This window comes from Arvicanthis niloticus, chromosome 21 (assembly GCF_011762505.2).
Source record: "Arvicanthis niloticus isolate mArvNil1 chromosome 21, mArvNil1.pat.X, whole genome shotgun sequence".
NCBI classification, from domain to species: Eukaryota; Metazoa; Chordata; class Mammalia; order Rodentia; family Muridae; genus Arvicanthis; species Arvicanthis niloticus.
The window spans coordinates 39814184-39827692 of record NC_047678.1 but is presented as its reverse complement, the minus strand read 5'-3'; the positions used below and the strand labels follow the sequence as shown (position 1 = coordinate 39827692).

Here is a 13509-nt window from a genome sequence, read left to right as displayed (position 1 = left end):
GATGGGGATCGGTTCCTCGGACATCTGAGCTGAGTCTTCCGTGAAACAGCAGTGTCAGCAATATTTCAGGCTCAACTGCACAGTCCAGACAGAGACTGGGAGTAGGGGGATGGGGACAGAGGTCTGGGTATCTGTGCCATCCAGAAGGGAGGGACTCCAATGCTGGAAGAGCTTGCATCAGTTAGCCATCGTCTGTGAGTCAAAGCAAGGGAGGTGATTTCTACCTCTCTGTGAGTGATGGAATGGATCCTACTGCTGACCTGGAATTTGTAAACTAAGACAAGTCTCGAGGGTGGAAGGGAAGCCATGGAAAGGCCTTGTTTGGCCAGAGAAGGAAGATGTTGGGAGTAATACATGCCTAAGAAGGAAGCAGACACATCCACAGGACCATGTGACAGTGGGTGGACCCCGAGAGTGAACACAGCCAAGCCAAGCTAGCCCTGCTGGTCCCAGAATATGGCGTCCTTTGACAACCTTATCTGCAGACGCCATCAGCCCATGGAAGGATTCAGAAATCCTGAGCAGTGTGAACAGAACCGTGATGTTCTCTGCACGTCTGTACTGTTGGGTGGACCAAGCTATGCAGGACTGATGACCTGGCCTGACACCACCCAGACACCTGGGCCAGACACTTGGTTAAACATCAGACACCCCGAGTTCGACACCTTTTGTTAAACATCAGATACCTTCAGCTAAATGTCAGATGTCCTGCATGTGAGGCCTCTGGTTAAATATCACAGGTCATCTGCCACTGTCCCGATGGCCTTGGTCACGTACTGTGCGTTTGCCTCTCCAGTACTTTGTGGTCATGTGGCCGGCCCAGTGCCTGCATGGCTTCACCTTCTGCTTGGACTGATCCCGCCCCTTCTCCAGACAGCTGCCTTCTGTGCCCATGGACATCAGAGATGGACCACTGTCCAAGTTCAAGATGGGAGTCTCATAGCCACTCAGCCCTGCCAAGCCTCCCTCAGACCAATGCAGGACAGAGCCGGTAGAACAACCTTCCTACCCTCTTCTAAGACCTCCTCCATCTCAGGACGGATTTTCCCCACGAGTTCTCATGCCATCTCTTGTGAGATCATAGCCCATGATCACTCCCTGCATAGAGAGAGCCGTGGTGAGGAAAAACAAGTGAGCAGCTCCCAAAGATTCAGCGGCCTCAGCCAAGGCTTCAGAGTCAGTCAAGTGCACAGTGGTGACCGATGTTGGAAGACGCAGAGAAACCCTAGGAAGACCAGAAGCCCACACACTTCCAGCATTGCCTCCTGGAGCCATTTCTCTCTCCACACTAATGTGTTCCCAGCCTCAGACCTAGTCTTGGAGTTTTATGTTCAGTCCCCAGAGTAGGTGCTTCCTAGTATCCATTGATCTTGGGGGACTGTCATGGAGAAAGCCATCTGAGAGCTTGCTGCGTTCTTCCTTAAGACTGCTAGGCTGAGGTCATGTGTTGAGAGGATGGGTCAGGAGGATGGCCAGGGGAGGGCCCAAGTCTGCCACCTCACCCCACAATGGGACCGGGAGAAGGGAGAAGGGTAGGGGTGTACACACTGCCGGAAAAGGGAGAGGGGAAGGAGTGGGCACCTCCGCTTTGTAACTTGCGGTAACTGTGGTTTGGTCCCACAGGTATGTATCAGAAAATATAAAGCTAGGCAATTTGTCGGCTCTTCGAACTTTCAGAGTCCTGAGAGCTCTGAAAACGATTTCAGTTATTCCAGGTAAGGCCAGGTTTGCCTTCCGACCTCAGCCACAAGTGACTCTCTCTCTGTTTCCCCACCCTCTCCTCCTCTGACCGTGTGTCTCCTGTTGGTGTGCTGTCACTGTGTCGTGTGTGAATCTCCCTTGTTACAGATACACAACTGAATTTGTGGACCTGGGCAATGTCTCAGCCTTACGCACCTTCCGAGTCCTCCGGGCCCTGAAAACTATATCGGTCATTTCAGGTGAAAATATCAGGTTAAACGCCAAGGCTGGAGGGACATGCCTGGGCCTTTCCAGCCACCTGGGAGCCAAAGCTGTCTCCCAGAAGGCCCTTTAGATGTGCCTGTCACCAGAATACCTTTGCCAGAGCTGGGGGCAGTGGAAGAATTGTTCTCCCTGGAACCTTAGAATGGGCTCTGGGCTGTCCACCCCAGCCAAGCCCACTCTCAGACACCAGGAGCTCAGGCTAACCCAAGGCAAGACAGAACTGGTCCCCAGTTCTCCCCTAAAATGCTCAGTTCTTTCTCCAACCTGAACTCAGCTGTTTTCTAGTGAAAAGCTGGGGCTCGAATTACAGGAAGTGACAAGTTCTGGTCAGGAAACCCCGGCACACCCCTAGCAGTCTTTAGTGACAGTGCCAGAGCCGAGGCTCGAGGCTCGTGTCCCTCAGCCCCCATCCCAAGACACAAATCATACTCTGTTGACAGGCATCATCAGGCCTTGGCGTCTACCAGCCCTCGCTGCATGGCGCAGTAGAGGTTTAGCAAACCATGCATGGTAGCCTTGGGTAGAAATTCTCCATGACAGATGTTGGCAACTGTACCGGAAAAACCTTAGCCTAAGCAGTGATCATTTCACTTGTCCACACAGGAAAGTACCCAGAAGCCCATCTGTGTGCAGTTTAGTGCTAAACTCACCCTGCCCCCTAGAACCTTTCACCCCCACTCTATCTCACCTTCCCCAGGTTAGCATGAGCTCAGGCACCCCTATTTTATGGACTTGTTCTGGAGAAGCAGTGACCAGCACCCAAGAGCCCCCCTGTGAGTACACAGTGTACAGAATAGGCAAGGCACTTAAGGTGGCTGGGGGGGGGGGCAGGGCGTGGCTCAATGGGGAAGGTGCTTTTAGCATGACCTTGAGGACCTGACTTTAGATCCCCAGAAGCCATATTTAAAATGTCCTGGTGGCATGTGCCTGTGATCTCAGGCTGGGGAGGCAGAGACAGGAGGATCTTGTTGGGGGACTCACTAGCTAGCCAGTCTAGCAGAAAATGGTGAACGTCAGGTTCCATGTGAGACCCTGTCTCAGAACCTAGAGGTGTAGCATACTAGAGGAAGACACCAGATTGCCTCTACAGATGTAGGTGCTTCAGAGCTGAAGGACTCCCTGGACCAATGATAGCCTCTACTCCTAGAGGAACTGTCTCAAGTGTTTTAAATACACAAAAGAACTGAGGTGTAGATAGGTATAAAAAAAGGGTTGCTTAGGTTGTCCAAGATCCCTGAGTCCGAATCCCTAAGTATTCAGAAGACACAAGTGAAAGGGGGCATTAACAAGCCTTTTGAGGTCACCAGCAGCTAAGAGAGACCACAGAAAGCAACCCCCAGGGTAGATATAGAAAGTGGTGTTTGCGTCTACCTGCAGGAGTCCGCATCAGAGGGAACAGACTCCAAATACCTGCAGCTTGTCTGAACCCACTCTTGACATAAGTGAATTCTCTCTCTTTGTTATGAGGGAAGGTTTTAAGGGGTGGGTGACCTTTACTGCTGTCTCCACGGCCCGAGCAGGATTGCTTTGCCAGCCCTGAATAGAGTATTTTGGTCCAAAGATCCTTAAGCCTCGCTGTTGGGGTACAGTCCAATGTGGGTATCCAAGCTCCAGCCATATTCCTGTCACACATCAGTCTCCAAGCGAGAGGCCTGGCTCCACACACGTGTCTCTCAGTAGGTGCTCAGAGTTCTGAACTGTGATGGACACTCGGCTCCCTGCCTGACTCCCACCCACTGGGCAGTTGCCAACATGTGCCAGGATGATTTCCATGGAGTCCCAAATGCCAGAGCCCTTGGCAGGCAGCGGTGATGGTATCATTATGAGGGAGCCGTGTGCTTCTCTCTCGTGCGTCTGTCACTGCTTCTCTGTCTCTGGGCCGAGGACACAGTAGTCACAGGTGCTCCTAACACATGAATGGGCTGGACAATGGATGGATGGAGCTTAACTTGAGATCTGGCCGCTTTGGGAGGGTGGGGTGGAGCTGGGGCCCTGCTGCTGGCAGCGAGCCCCTTGCCTCTGATGCTCTGCTCGCACTTGCCCTAGGACAGTAGCTGAGGGTCAGATGGGGTGTGTGCACACATGCTTCTCTGTCACTCCGCTGTGTGATGCTGGCTTCTGCAAGGAGTGAACTATGCAACTAACAGATCACGACCACTCCGCTTTGGGAAAATGGGAGGGGTGGGGAGGGCTCCAAGGGTCAGCAAATGAGGGAGAGGTACATAGCTCAACCTAGTTCCTGCCTGTAACCTTCCCCAAAGATGGTTCTACACTCTTAGGGCATCACCCAACCCTGCCAAACCTCCCCCCAGAGCTCTATATTTGACCTTTACACTAACCAGACACAGCCCAAGCCCAGACCCTGGCTTCCTTAGTTTCATTCAAATGATTGAAACCCACAGTGTCTCCAAGACAGCTGGCCCCAGCAGTAGAGCAGCAGGAAGACTCCCCACCAGGAGCAGCTGGGTCTCTCCCATTTCCAGAACAAACTGAGGCCCCTTGGATTGACTTAGAGTCACTCTGGACCTCAGCTTCCTCTGCCTTGGCCTGTGTTTAAAAGGCCAGGCTGGTACGCTTTGGAACTTAGCGGCCACGGTGGGACCTTAAGACATTTGCCATCCACTCTATCCATGTGTTCCTATGCTGGGCTGGTGGAGAATAAAGAGTTCTGATCTCCTCTGAAAACACAAAGCTAGGCTGGGCTCTTAGCTCTTAGCAGTCAGGAGAGACTCCACTGGTCTTAAAGGCCCAGGAAGCCTTCTTCACTATATCCCTGCCTCGTGGTTGCCATCCCTAGCCACTGTCTGTTCAGTTCAGGCCTTGGGGAGGCCCAGTGCCCTTCTGCAGGCCCAGCCTCCATCTAGATCATAGAGCAGACTGTCTTTGAGTCACTCCATACTCTGTCTCACTTTCCCAGGCCTGAAGACAATCGTGGGAGCCCTAATCCAGTCTGTGAAGAAGCTGGCCGATGTGATGGTCCTTACCGTCTTCTGCCTCAGTGTCTTTGCCCTCATCGGCCTGCAGCTCTTCATGGGCAACCTGAGGCACAAGTGTGTGCGTAACTTTACTGAGCTCAACGGCACCAATGGTTCCGTAGAGGCAGAAGGCCTAGTCTGGAACTCTCTGGACGACTACCTCAATGACCCAGGTATGGGCTTACTATGCCTCTGGAGAGGGTGTTGGGAGACCATCAAAGATGGGTGTCTCCAACCCAGGCTTCACTAGTGGGTAGCAGGCAGGTCTCTAGTCCCATCCAACCATGGCTGAGACTCAAAGCAGGCTAGGGGTGTAGCCTCATGGGCTCTCAGGCTAGCTAGAGAGATGGTATCTAAAGGATGGGATGCAGAGGTAGGGTGGTGGTTCAGTCAGCAAAGTGCTTGCTATAAGCATGAAGACCTGAGTTCAACTCCCAATGCCTGCATCGTAAAGCAATGTATGATAGATGATAGATAGATAGATAGATAGATAGATAGATAGATAGATAGATAAAATGATATATATCAGATAGAGATAGATAGATAGATAGATAGATAGATAGATAGATAGATAGATAGATAGATAGATAGATAGATAGATAATGTAGACCCACCACTGGGGAGGTGCGGAAAAGTCACGGAGGCTAACTTGCCAACCAAATCAGCAAGACCCAGGTTCAGGAAAAGACCGTGTCTCAAAAAAATAAGATGGAAAGCGATTGAGACAGACACCTGTCATTGACTTCTGACCCTTTTATGAGTGCATGCATGCACGCACGCACGCATGCACGCACGCACTTTGCAGATTCACAGTCTGTGGATAGGCTGAGTCCAGACAGCTGGACATGGTGAGGAGACTAGCTTTCTTGGAGCCCATGAGTCTTGAGTGACACCTGAGGTAAGAGCTTTCACCTCAGCATCTGTGCTGAGTGCCCAGGCTGTTACTCTGATGTGCACACACCCTAGAACCCTTCAAGAAGGTTGGGTAACCTGGCTTGTGTGGGTATGTGCACCCTCCATTTCACCATTATTCCAGATTGCTGGTCACCTCCTCTTTCAGTAAGTACCATCCATCCAGATCAAAGGAAGAACCTGGGGCAAGGCCAGATGCCATGCCACAAAGATGTGGAGGGCTTTTCTGAAGTCAGGGCCTCTTTCAGACATGAACTAGCACCCACTGGAAAACAAGCAGACAAAAGATGGTGGGTGAATGTGGGTATGGGCCTGTCGTGGCCTCATGGAAATGAATGGCTCCAAGCTTCAGCATTCACCAGAGTCACTGAAAGGTTCCAGAAAACAGGCTACAGGCCCTGGTCTGCTTCTGAATGAAATGTAGCTCACATTTGGGAAGCTATAGCTCAGCTGATTCCCAGACATGAATGTTACCCATCAGGACCACACTTAGAGAAATGCTTCCCAAGACAAAAGTGAGTCATGATGACTTGTGGAGAGATGGCAAGGCAGGCGGGCTGTGTCTCACCTGGTCTGGACCCAGCCCCATCAGAACAGACCACAGTGTTGCCATGGTGATCGGCAGGCATCTCTTCTACCAGTTTATGTCATGGCAGTGGGCCACACAGTGACACAGCAGCCAAGTTGGAGCTCTGCCCAGACCCTTGCCTCCTGGCTCAGGGCTCTCTTGGCTCTGGCTGGCCCCCTGAGTAATTTGGAGCTGGGCGCGGAAGCTGCCTATAAGGGACAGAGGGACAGATGAGCCCTGCCCAGGGCTTCCTGCGTCTTCAAGAGTGTGTCAGTCATTGGCAGAGGAGCACCAGTGAAAAGCATGAGTTAGAGAAGCAACCAGGGCCACCAAGTCCTGGGCAGGTATAGGTGGGAATCAGGACAGTGGCCAAGGAAAGTGGACAGTAGTGATGTCTTTTGCAGAACCCAGTGTGAGGCGAGGCACCCAGAACTGGGCCACCCAAGCCACTCACACAGGCTTTTTCTTGCAGCCAATTACCTGCTCAAGAATGGTACCACGGATGTGTTACTGTGTGGGAACAGCTCTGACGCCGGGTAGGTGGGACAATCCTCCCAGTGGCTTTTGGTACTTCCCCACTGCTGTGTCTAAGACTTTCCTGACCAGAACCCTGAAAGTTTCTGTACCTGTCCTCTGTCATACAAGAGAGAACTTGGTAAAGACAGACCAGGGACAGGTCTGGAGGGTCGGGAGAGGCCTAAAGATGGGCTGGGGTAAGGAAGTCACCCATGGTACCCCGCAGGGTCCTAACTAGACCTTAGCTCCAGTTCTGTTCTCTCCTGTTCTGCCCTTCCGGGGTGAGTGTGGCCTCAGTGTAGCGGCAGAAGTTTGTGGCCAAGCAGAACATGAGCCTGCAGCCTCACATGCCCTGTCTCTAGGTACAGTTTCCAGGGCTCGGTGCATAGTAGTCGGAGACAGGATGAGGGGTCACAGGCTCACTTTGCCGTCTCCTTCCACCATGGGGGAGATGTCCGCAGTGTCTTGGGTTTGAAGCACTCTTAGGAATGTTCTGGCACTTGCCAAGTTTTTCCAACCAGATTTCTCTCTCCTCTCTTCCTCTCTCCCCCTGCCCCCACATACACGCGCACACACGCATGTGTGTTAAATAGACACTTTTCCAGATGCATCCCAGTCCAGCCCTTCACCTGCCTCTGCCCACACTTAGCCAATCTTTGCCGGTCCTCTTCTCCCTCCGGAGCTCCGAGTGTGTTCAGCTCCCCAGGGGGTGGACTAGCTAAGGAAGGAGCATGGGCTTCCTCCAGGGGAGGGGGCAACATTGAAACAGCAGCAGCCATGAGGAAGGGCGTGTCATTGGATGGAGGAGAACTGGATGTGAGCCTTAGAAATTCCAAGTAGGAATTCCTAGGAGAGAGGAAGATGGTGACCTGGCTAGCCCTGAGCTGGCAAGGACAGCATCATGGGTGCAGGACCCAAAAGCCTGGCACTATGTTGGTGACACAACCTCAGACCCATTGAGCATAGGCTGGGCTGCTGAGGGAAATGAACCAGGATCCTTCACAGCACGGGACAGAGTGTGTGTGTGTGTGTGTCTGGCTATAGGACATGTCCTGAGGGTTACCGGTGCCTGAAGGCAGGTGAGAACCCAGACCACGGTTACACCAGCTTCGACTCCTTCGCCTGGGCCTTCCTTGCGCTCTTCCGCCTGATGACACAGGACTGCTGGGAACGCCTATACCAGCAGGTGCATGGGTTCCGGGGCCAGCAGAGGGGTGCTAGGCATGGAGTCCAGCACAGGCTGCACAAATAGCTAGCCAGAAATGTCCCCAGTAACTTTCCACTGGTGAGGGTTATGGAGGGGACAGGGGAAAGGGCTGGTGACTTAAGTTCTAGTCTCTTAGAGAAGACACTCTATTCTGTGGATGAGATATTCCTTCACCCTGTAGGACAGGGCATTCTCTGTAGATACGACAGTCTTCCCATTTGGTGAGATACCTGCCTCCTTCTAAGTGAGACACTCTCCTGTGGGTTAGCACCTGACCTTCTACAGGTGGAACTTAGAAATGCCATAACTTGGAGCCTCAGTGAGGGTGACCTCTGGCCCCTTGTTCCTCCAGACCCTGAGGTCCGCTGGAAAAATCTACATGATCTTCTTCATGCTCGTCATCTTTCTGGGCTCCTTCTACCTGGTGAACTTGATCCTGGCTGTAGTCGCCATGGCCTACGAGGAGCAGAACCAAGCCACCATTGCCGAGACGGAAGAGAAGGAGAAGCGCTTCCAGGAGGCCATGGAGATGCTCAAGAAAGAACACGAGGTGAGCGAGCACTGGCTGGAGGTGCGGTGCATGCTGGGTAAGGCTGGTAGGTGGTGCGTTCGGCATGGCAGGCAGTGCCTGTTGAGCAAGGTGGGCCTGTTGGTGTGGTGTGCCGTGGGTAGATTTGGTTCCTGTGTCACTGTGTTTTCCAGGCAAAGGTAATACAGAGTGGGTGGGGTCCGGCTGATAGTGTCTCAGTAAGCATGGCCGCCTGGTTACAAGATCTGTGTCCCTGTGTGTAGCCTACTCTGCTTGAGGGATACTTCCTGATGGGCTAGTGAGGAAAGTCCAAGGCTGGAGACGAGCATGGGCCGTTCTGCCCTAGCTCCCCACATCCAGCTTCCCTTGTGGAAGCTATCAGAAATGGAAAGGACTGGGAAAATGGATCACTTATTAATGTGTTTGCCGCACAGGCATAAGAATCTGAGTTTAGTCTCCAGAAACTCCCGTAAAAAAAAAAAAAAAAAAAAAAAAAAAAAAAAAACCACTGTGTGACTTGTAACCCTACCACTGGAGAGGTAGAAACGGGCAGATCCCTGGGGCTCATTGGCCAGCCAGCCTAGACTATCAGTAAGTCCTGGGTCCCAGTGAGATATGTCTTAAAAACCAAGGGGAGTGGCCCTGAGGAATGGCACCCAGGGCTCACCTCTGGCCTGCACACACAAGTTCACTCACACAGAAAAAAAATAAGAACAAAGAAACCTGTCTGTATGTGTTTTCTGCCTTCATACCCCACCCCCACTGCCCTCCTGGCCAGGTGAACCTTCTAGAAGATCCCTGACCTTTATTTTGCTGTTTCTTCTGTTCACCAACACCTCTCTCTCACCCATCCCACACCCCGACATGGCTACTTGATCTCCTTTCCAGGTTCTTTGTCTTTCTCAAAACATTGTGGGTCTGCCTGGAATCTACTCCATCATGGCTGCACTGAGTCAAGCGTGAAGTCTGATAGGGTAACTTGCCTAAGCCTGAGGCTAGCCAAGGTTTCTCCATGACCAAACACCCTTTCCCCCCCCCATCCTTTTCCAGGCTCTCACCATCAGGGGTGTGGATACCGTGTCCCGTAGCTCTCTGGAGATGTCTCCTTTGGCCCCAGTAACCAACCATGAGAGAAGGAGCAAGAGGAGGAAGAGACTGTCTTCAGGGACAGAGGATGGTGGGGATGACAGGATCCCCAAGTCGGACTCAGAAGATGGTCCCAGAGCGTTGGTAATCCTGATGTGGTTCTGGCCTGTGCAAAGCCCATTGTGGTGCCCCCTCCCCCCATCCCCTGATGTGGTCACAGCCCTAAGCTTAGTCTCCAAGAAAGGCATGCTTGGACCCCTCCCATCCTTCCAGTTTCCATAGTCATTCTTAAAGTGGGTCATTCCTAAAGAGCTAGGGTGGGTTTGTGTGTGAATGCTGCCTCCTACCTGGAACTAGTCCTCAAGTACGGGGACCAGCACTGGGAGTAGGGGCCTGTGGTATGGGGTGATAGGTCCCAAGTGCTTGTCCTAGCTCTTGCTGCCCATCTTAGCCCCACCTCTAGGCCCAGAGCAGCTTCAGAGTCAGAGATACAGAGATGAAGTGAGTAGAGACCCCAGAAGATGCAGGTGACACCCCATCTCTTCCTAAGCCCCCACCCAGCCCCCCTGTGGCCAGCAGAAGCCTCCCGTGCTCTGGGAAGTGAGCTGGGCTGACACCATGATACTTTGGCAGAAGCAGAGGCCGAGGCCTGTGTGTCACACACACTCCCTGTGCCCTCAGAATCAGCTCAGCCTTACCCATGGGCTCAGCCGGACATCCATGAGGCCCCGCTCCAGCCGAGGGAGCATTTTCACGTTCCGGCGACGGGACCAAGGCTCCGAGGCGGATTTTGCAGATGATGAGAACAGTACTGCAGGGGAAAGTGAGAGCCACCGCACGTCGCTGCTGGTGCCCTGGCCCCTGCGCCGTCCCAGCACCCAAGGACAGCCCGGCCCTGGGACCTCAGCTCCTGGTCACGTCCTCGTTGGCAAAAGAAACAGCACCGTAGACTGCAATGGGGTAGTTTCCTTGCTGGGGGCAGGTGACGCAGAGGCCACCTCCCCAGGGAGCCACCTTCTCCGCCCTATGGTGCTGGACAGACCCCCAGACACGGTGAGCCACCCCCACCCCCGGGCCTGCAAGTACCAGCCCAGATCTGTCTCCCAAACTGGTGCTAGATACCATGCTCAAAACTACTCGGTAAATGTTGATCAAGCACCTACTGTGTGCCCCACTCTGCATCTCTCCATTTGTAGTTTCCATGCCAACTAGGCAGGCAGACAAGTCAAAAGGAAAAAGAGAAGACAGAAAGAAAAATGTCTATGTGAACACGTGTGGGGTAGTAATGAGTGAAAGAGTCAGAGATTTCACACCTGATGTCAGCAGTGTCCGTGCTGAGGTGCCACAGAAGACCGGTGTCCTGAGGCCCATGTGCTGTATCAGGCACCTTCTGCATCAGCCCGACAGGAACAAGCCATCCAGGCAAGCCTGGGACCAGGGCTAGGTGGCAAATAGGGCCCTCAGAGGCTTCTAGACCGCACTCACTCAGTAAGATATAATCCAATATTTTACCAACTTGTAACTCAGTGCCAGCCAAGATAGTAAGTGTTAGGAGTGGGGAGCAGGAAAAGGAGAGAGGAACCCCCAAAACACATGCCAGGAGATATTTAAGCAGCAACGACAAGAGGAACCAAGTTGCTTTCTACATCTGGGAGGGCTGGTGTGCAGAGTGGTTAGTGCCTAAGCTCTCGACATCAGCCTAGGTTTGGGTTCTAGGTCGCAGCTTACCAGCAAGATGGCTGTTGGCAAGTCTTTGTGCGCCTTTGCACTTTTAAGTGTCTCATCTGTATATTGGGTGAAAAATACTCCAAGTGGCTAATGTAGACAGGACCAAAGACATACAGGAACATGATTGGCGCTGTCAAAATGTCACAGTACCGTGCTTTCCATACCAAAGTGTGTCACACACAGCAAAAGGGCAGATAGCCGGGGAACAAGCCTGTCTGGCTCCATGAGGTCAGTGAGGCTGGAACAGAGGCAGCAACTGTTAGGGCTATTGTCAGCAAGGTGCTTACAATCATGGAAGGTCTCTCGAGGAAGCACACTGGTGACTGCCCAGTTGACCCCTGCAACTCCACATACCAGTATCTGAACAGCCCACTCAGGAACACATCTACAGACAGGATAGCAAAGACAGGGAAACCACTGGGATGATGGGATCTTGGTCAGGAAGGTGGTGTGAAGAGGGAGGGCCCGGTCCACATGGCCACTAGCTGTGGGTCTTTATACGGGTTAATCATCTGGCGTCTCAATTTCCTGCAAAGTGGAAATCAGATTTAACACGTACGTCAGCAGGTGGTAGTGGGATCGAGGGAGCTGAAACAGGTCCAGGGCTTAGGCCAGATCTCGCTGCTTGGGCATGTTACTGGTTACTGTTACTATGTGCTGTTGACATGAGCGAGCAAAGGCTTCTGGGATACATTGCCAAGCATCCAACCCCTATATAGGGAGTGAAGGGAAGGAACTTCAAGACCCCTAAGGGCTGTGGAGTCATCTGTGTCCTTCAGGACCTGTCACCTGGAGGGTGGGGTATCTGGCTTCCAAGTCCGGCTCTGGAGCCCCGGCCTCAGGCAGGCAGAGCTGGAGCTAATAGAATTTCCTAATCCCATTAGGGAGAAAATCATCTCATTGTGCTGCACATGTCGGGAGGAATCCAAGTTCACACACTTCATTACCGGGAACTCTGACTTCACCCATTCTCACTTCTGCAGGGCCCATTTGTAACTTTAAAGGGATTAACAGGGCCTAGGCGGAGTCGTTTGTAAGGTTAAAGGAATTAGCGTCCAAGATGGAGACATTTGAAAAGTCAAAGAGATTAGCCGGCAGAAGCCCCTGGGAATGCCTTCCCTACTCCCTGCTGGTCTCCTGTGAGCCCATTTCTAGTCTGCAAACAGTGCCCTGTGTTGGGTATATAGGGCCCCAGTCAGCGTGGGGGTGGAGGGAGGGGAGTTGGAGTGGGAGGAGGCCTCTCTTGTTCAGGATGAGTTAGGGGAAGGAGCCTGGAGAAGGCCCGCCCACCCGATGCTGCCAGCAGTGTCCTTCTACTTGCCCGTGATTTGCTTGCAACCCAGCAATGTGAAGGCTCATTGAGTGAACAGGGACCTGTCTGTCACTCTCCACTGTGCCCCGGCTCGGTTCCACAAGTGTCAGCACTTGGACACTAGGGCATTCGTTCTCCAGATCCTTGTCTTGCTCTTACATCTAACTCTGTCTTGGAGATGTGCTCAAGGGAGTGAGTGTACCCAGATCAGCTTCTCACTATTGTCTGTATCGGAGTTCAGGGTTAAGCCGGGGCCATGATTGAATTTAATATTCTTCCTATCGGCTAGTCATTTTGTTTAGTTACGAGGAACACCACTGCAAAGAAGAGTATCTCTCTTGGTATTTTTGGTGTGTGTATAAAGTGTTTATGAAGGTAGATTGCAAGACAAGGAATCTCAGGACCATTTAAAACTTTCTAAGTAGAGGCTGGAGAGATAACTCAGTAGATACAAGCACTGGCTGCTCTTCCAGAGGACAAAAGTTTGATTCCCAGCACCCACTCGGAGGCTCACAACTGTCTGCAACTCCAGTTCCAGGGATCCAATGTCTTCTTCTAGTGTTTATGAGCACCAAGCACACACATGGTGCGTCAACATATACATGCAGGCAAAACACTCACACATATAAAAATATAACCATTAAAAATTCAAACTCTCTGATTTAGACCCAAGCATACCTCCTCTGTATGACATGGTCTGCCACTGGCCTC

At 52.3% G+C, this 13509-nt stretch overlaps 1 protein-coding gene across 8 annotated transcripts in view; it reads left to right on the top strand.

Annotated features, from left to right (window-relative positions):
* Positions 1-13509, top strand: part of Scn5a (sodium voltage-gated channel alpha subunit 5) — a 97925-nt gene that overhangs the window by 35579 nt on the left and 48837 nt on the right. For 5 of the 8 annotated variants that reach the window (XM_034524981.2, XM_076917901.1, XM_076917897.1 and 2 more), the window contains exons 6-12: positions 1849-1940; positions 4883-5113; positions 6893-6956; positions 7981-8122; positions 8496-8693; positions 9723-9902; positions 10440-10811. In XM_034524981.2, the coding sequence (XP_034380872.1) occupies positions 1849-1940; positions 4883-5113; positions 6893-6956; positions 7981-8122; positions 8496-8693; positions 9723-9902; positions 10440-10811 (1279 nt within the window). Of the gene's footprint in view, positions 1-1623; positions 1716-1848; positions 1941-4882; positions 5114-6892; positions 6957-7980; positions 8123-8495; positions 8694-9722; positions 9903-10439; positions 10812-13509 lie in introns of all 8 variants that reach the window. The other 3 variants (XM_076917900.1, XM_076917898.1, XM_076917902.1) reach the window with 1 other exon arrangement.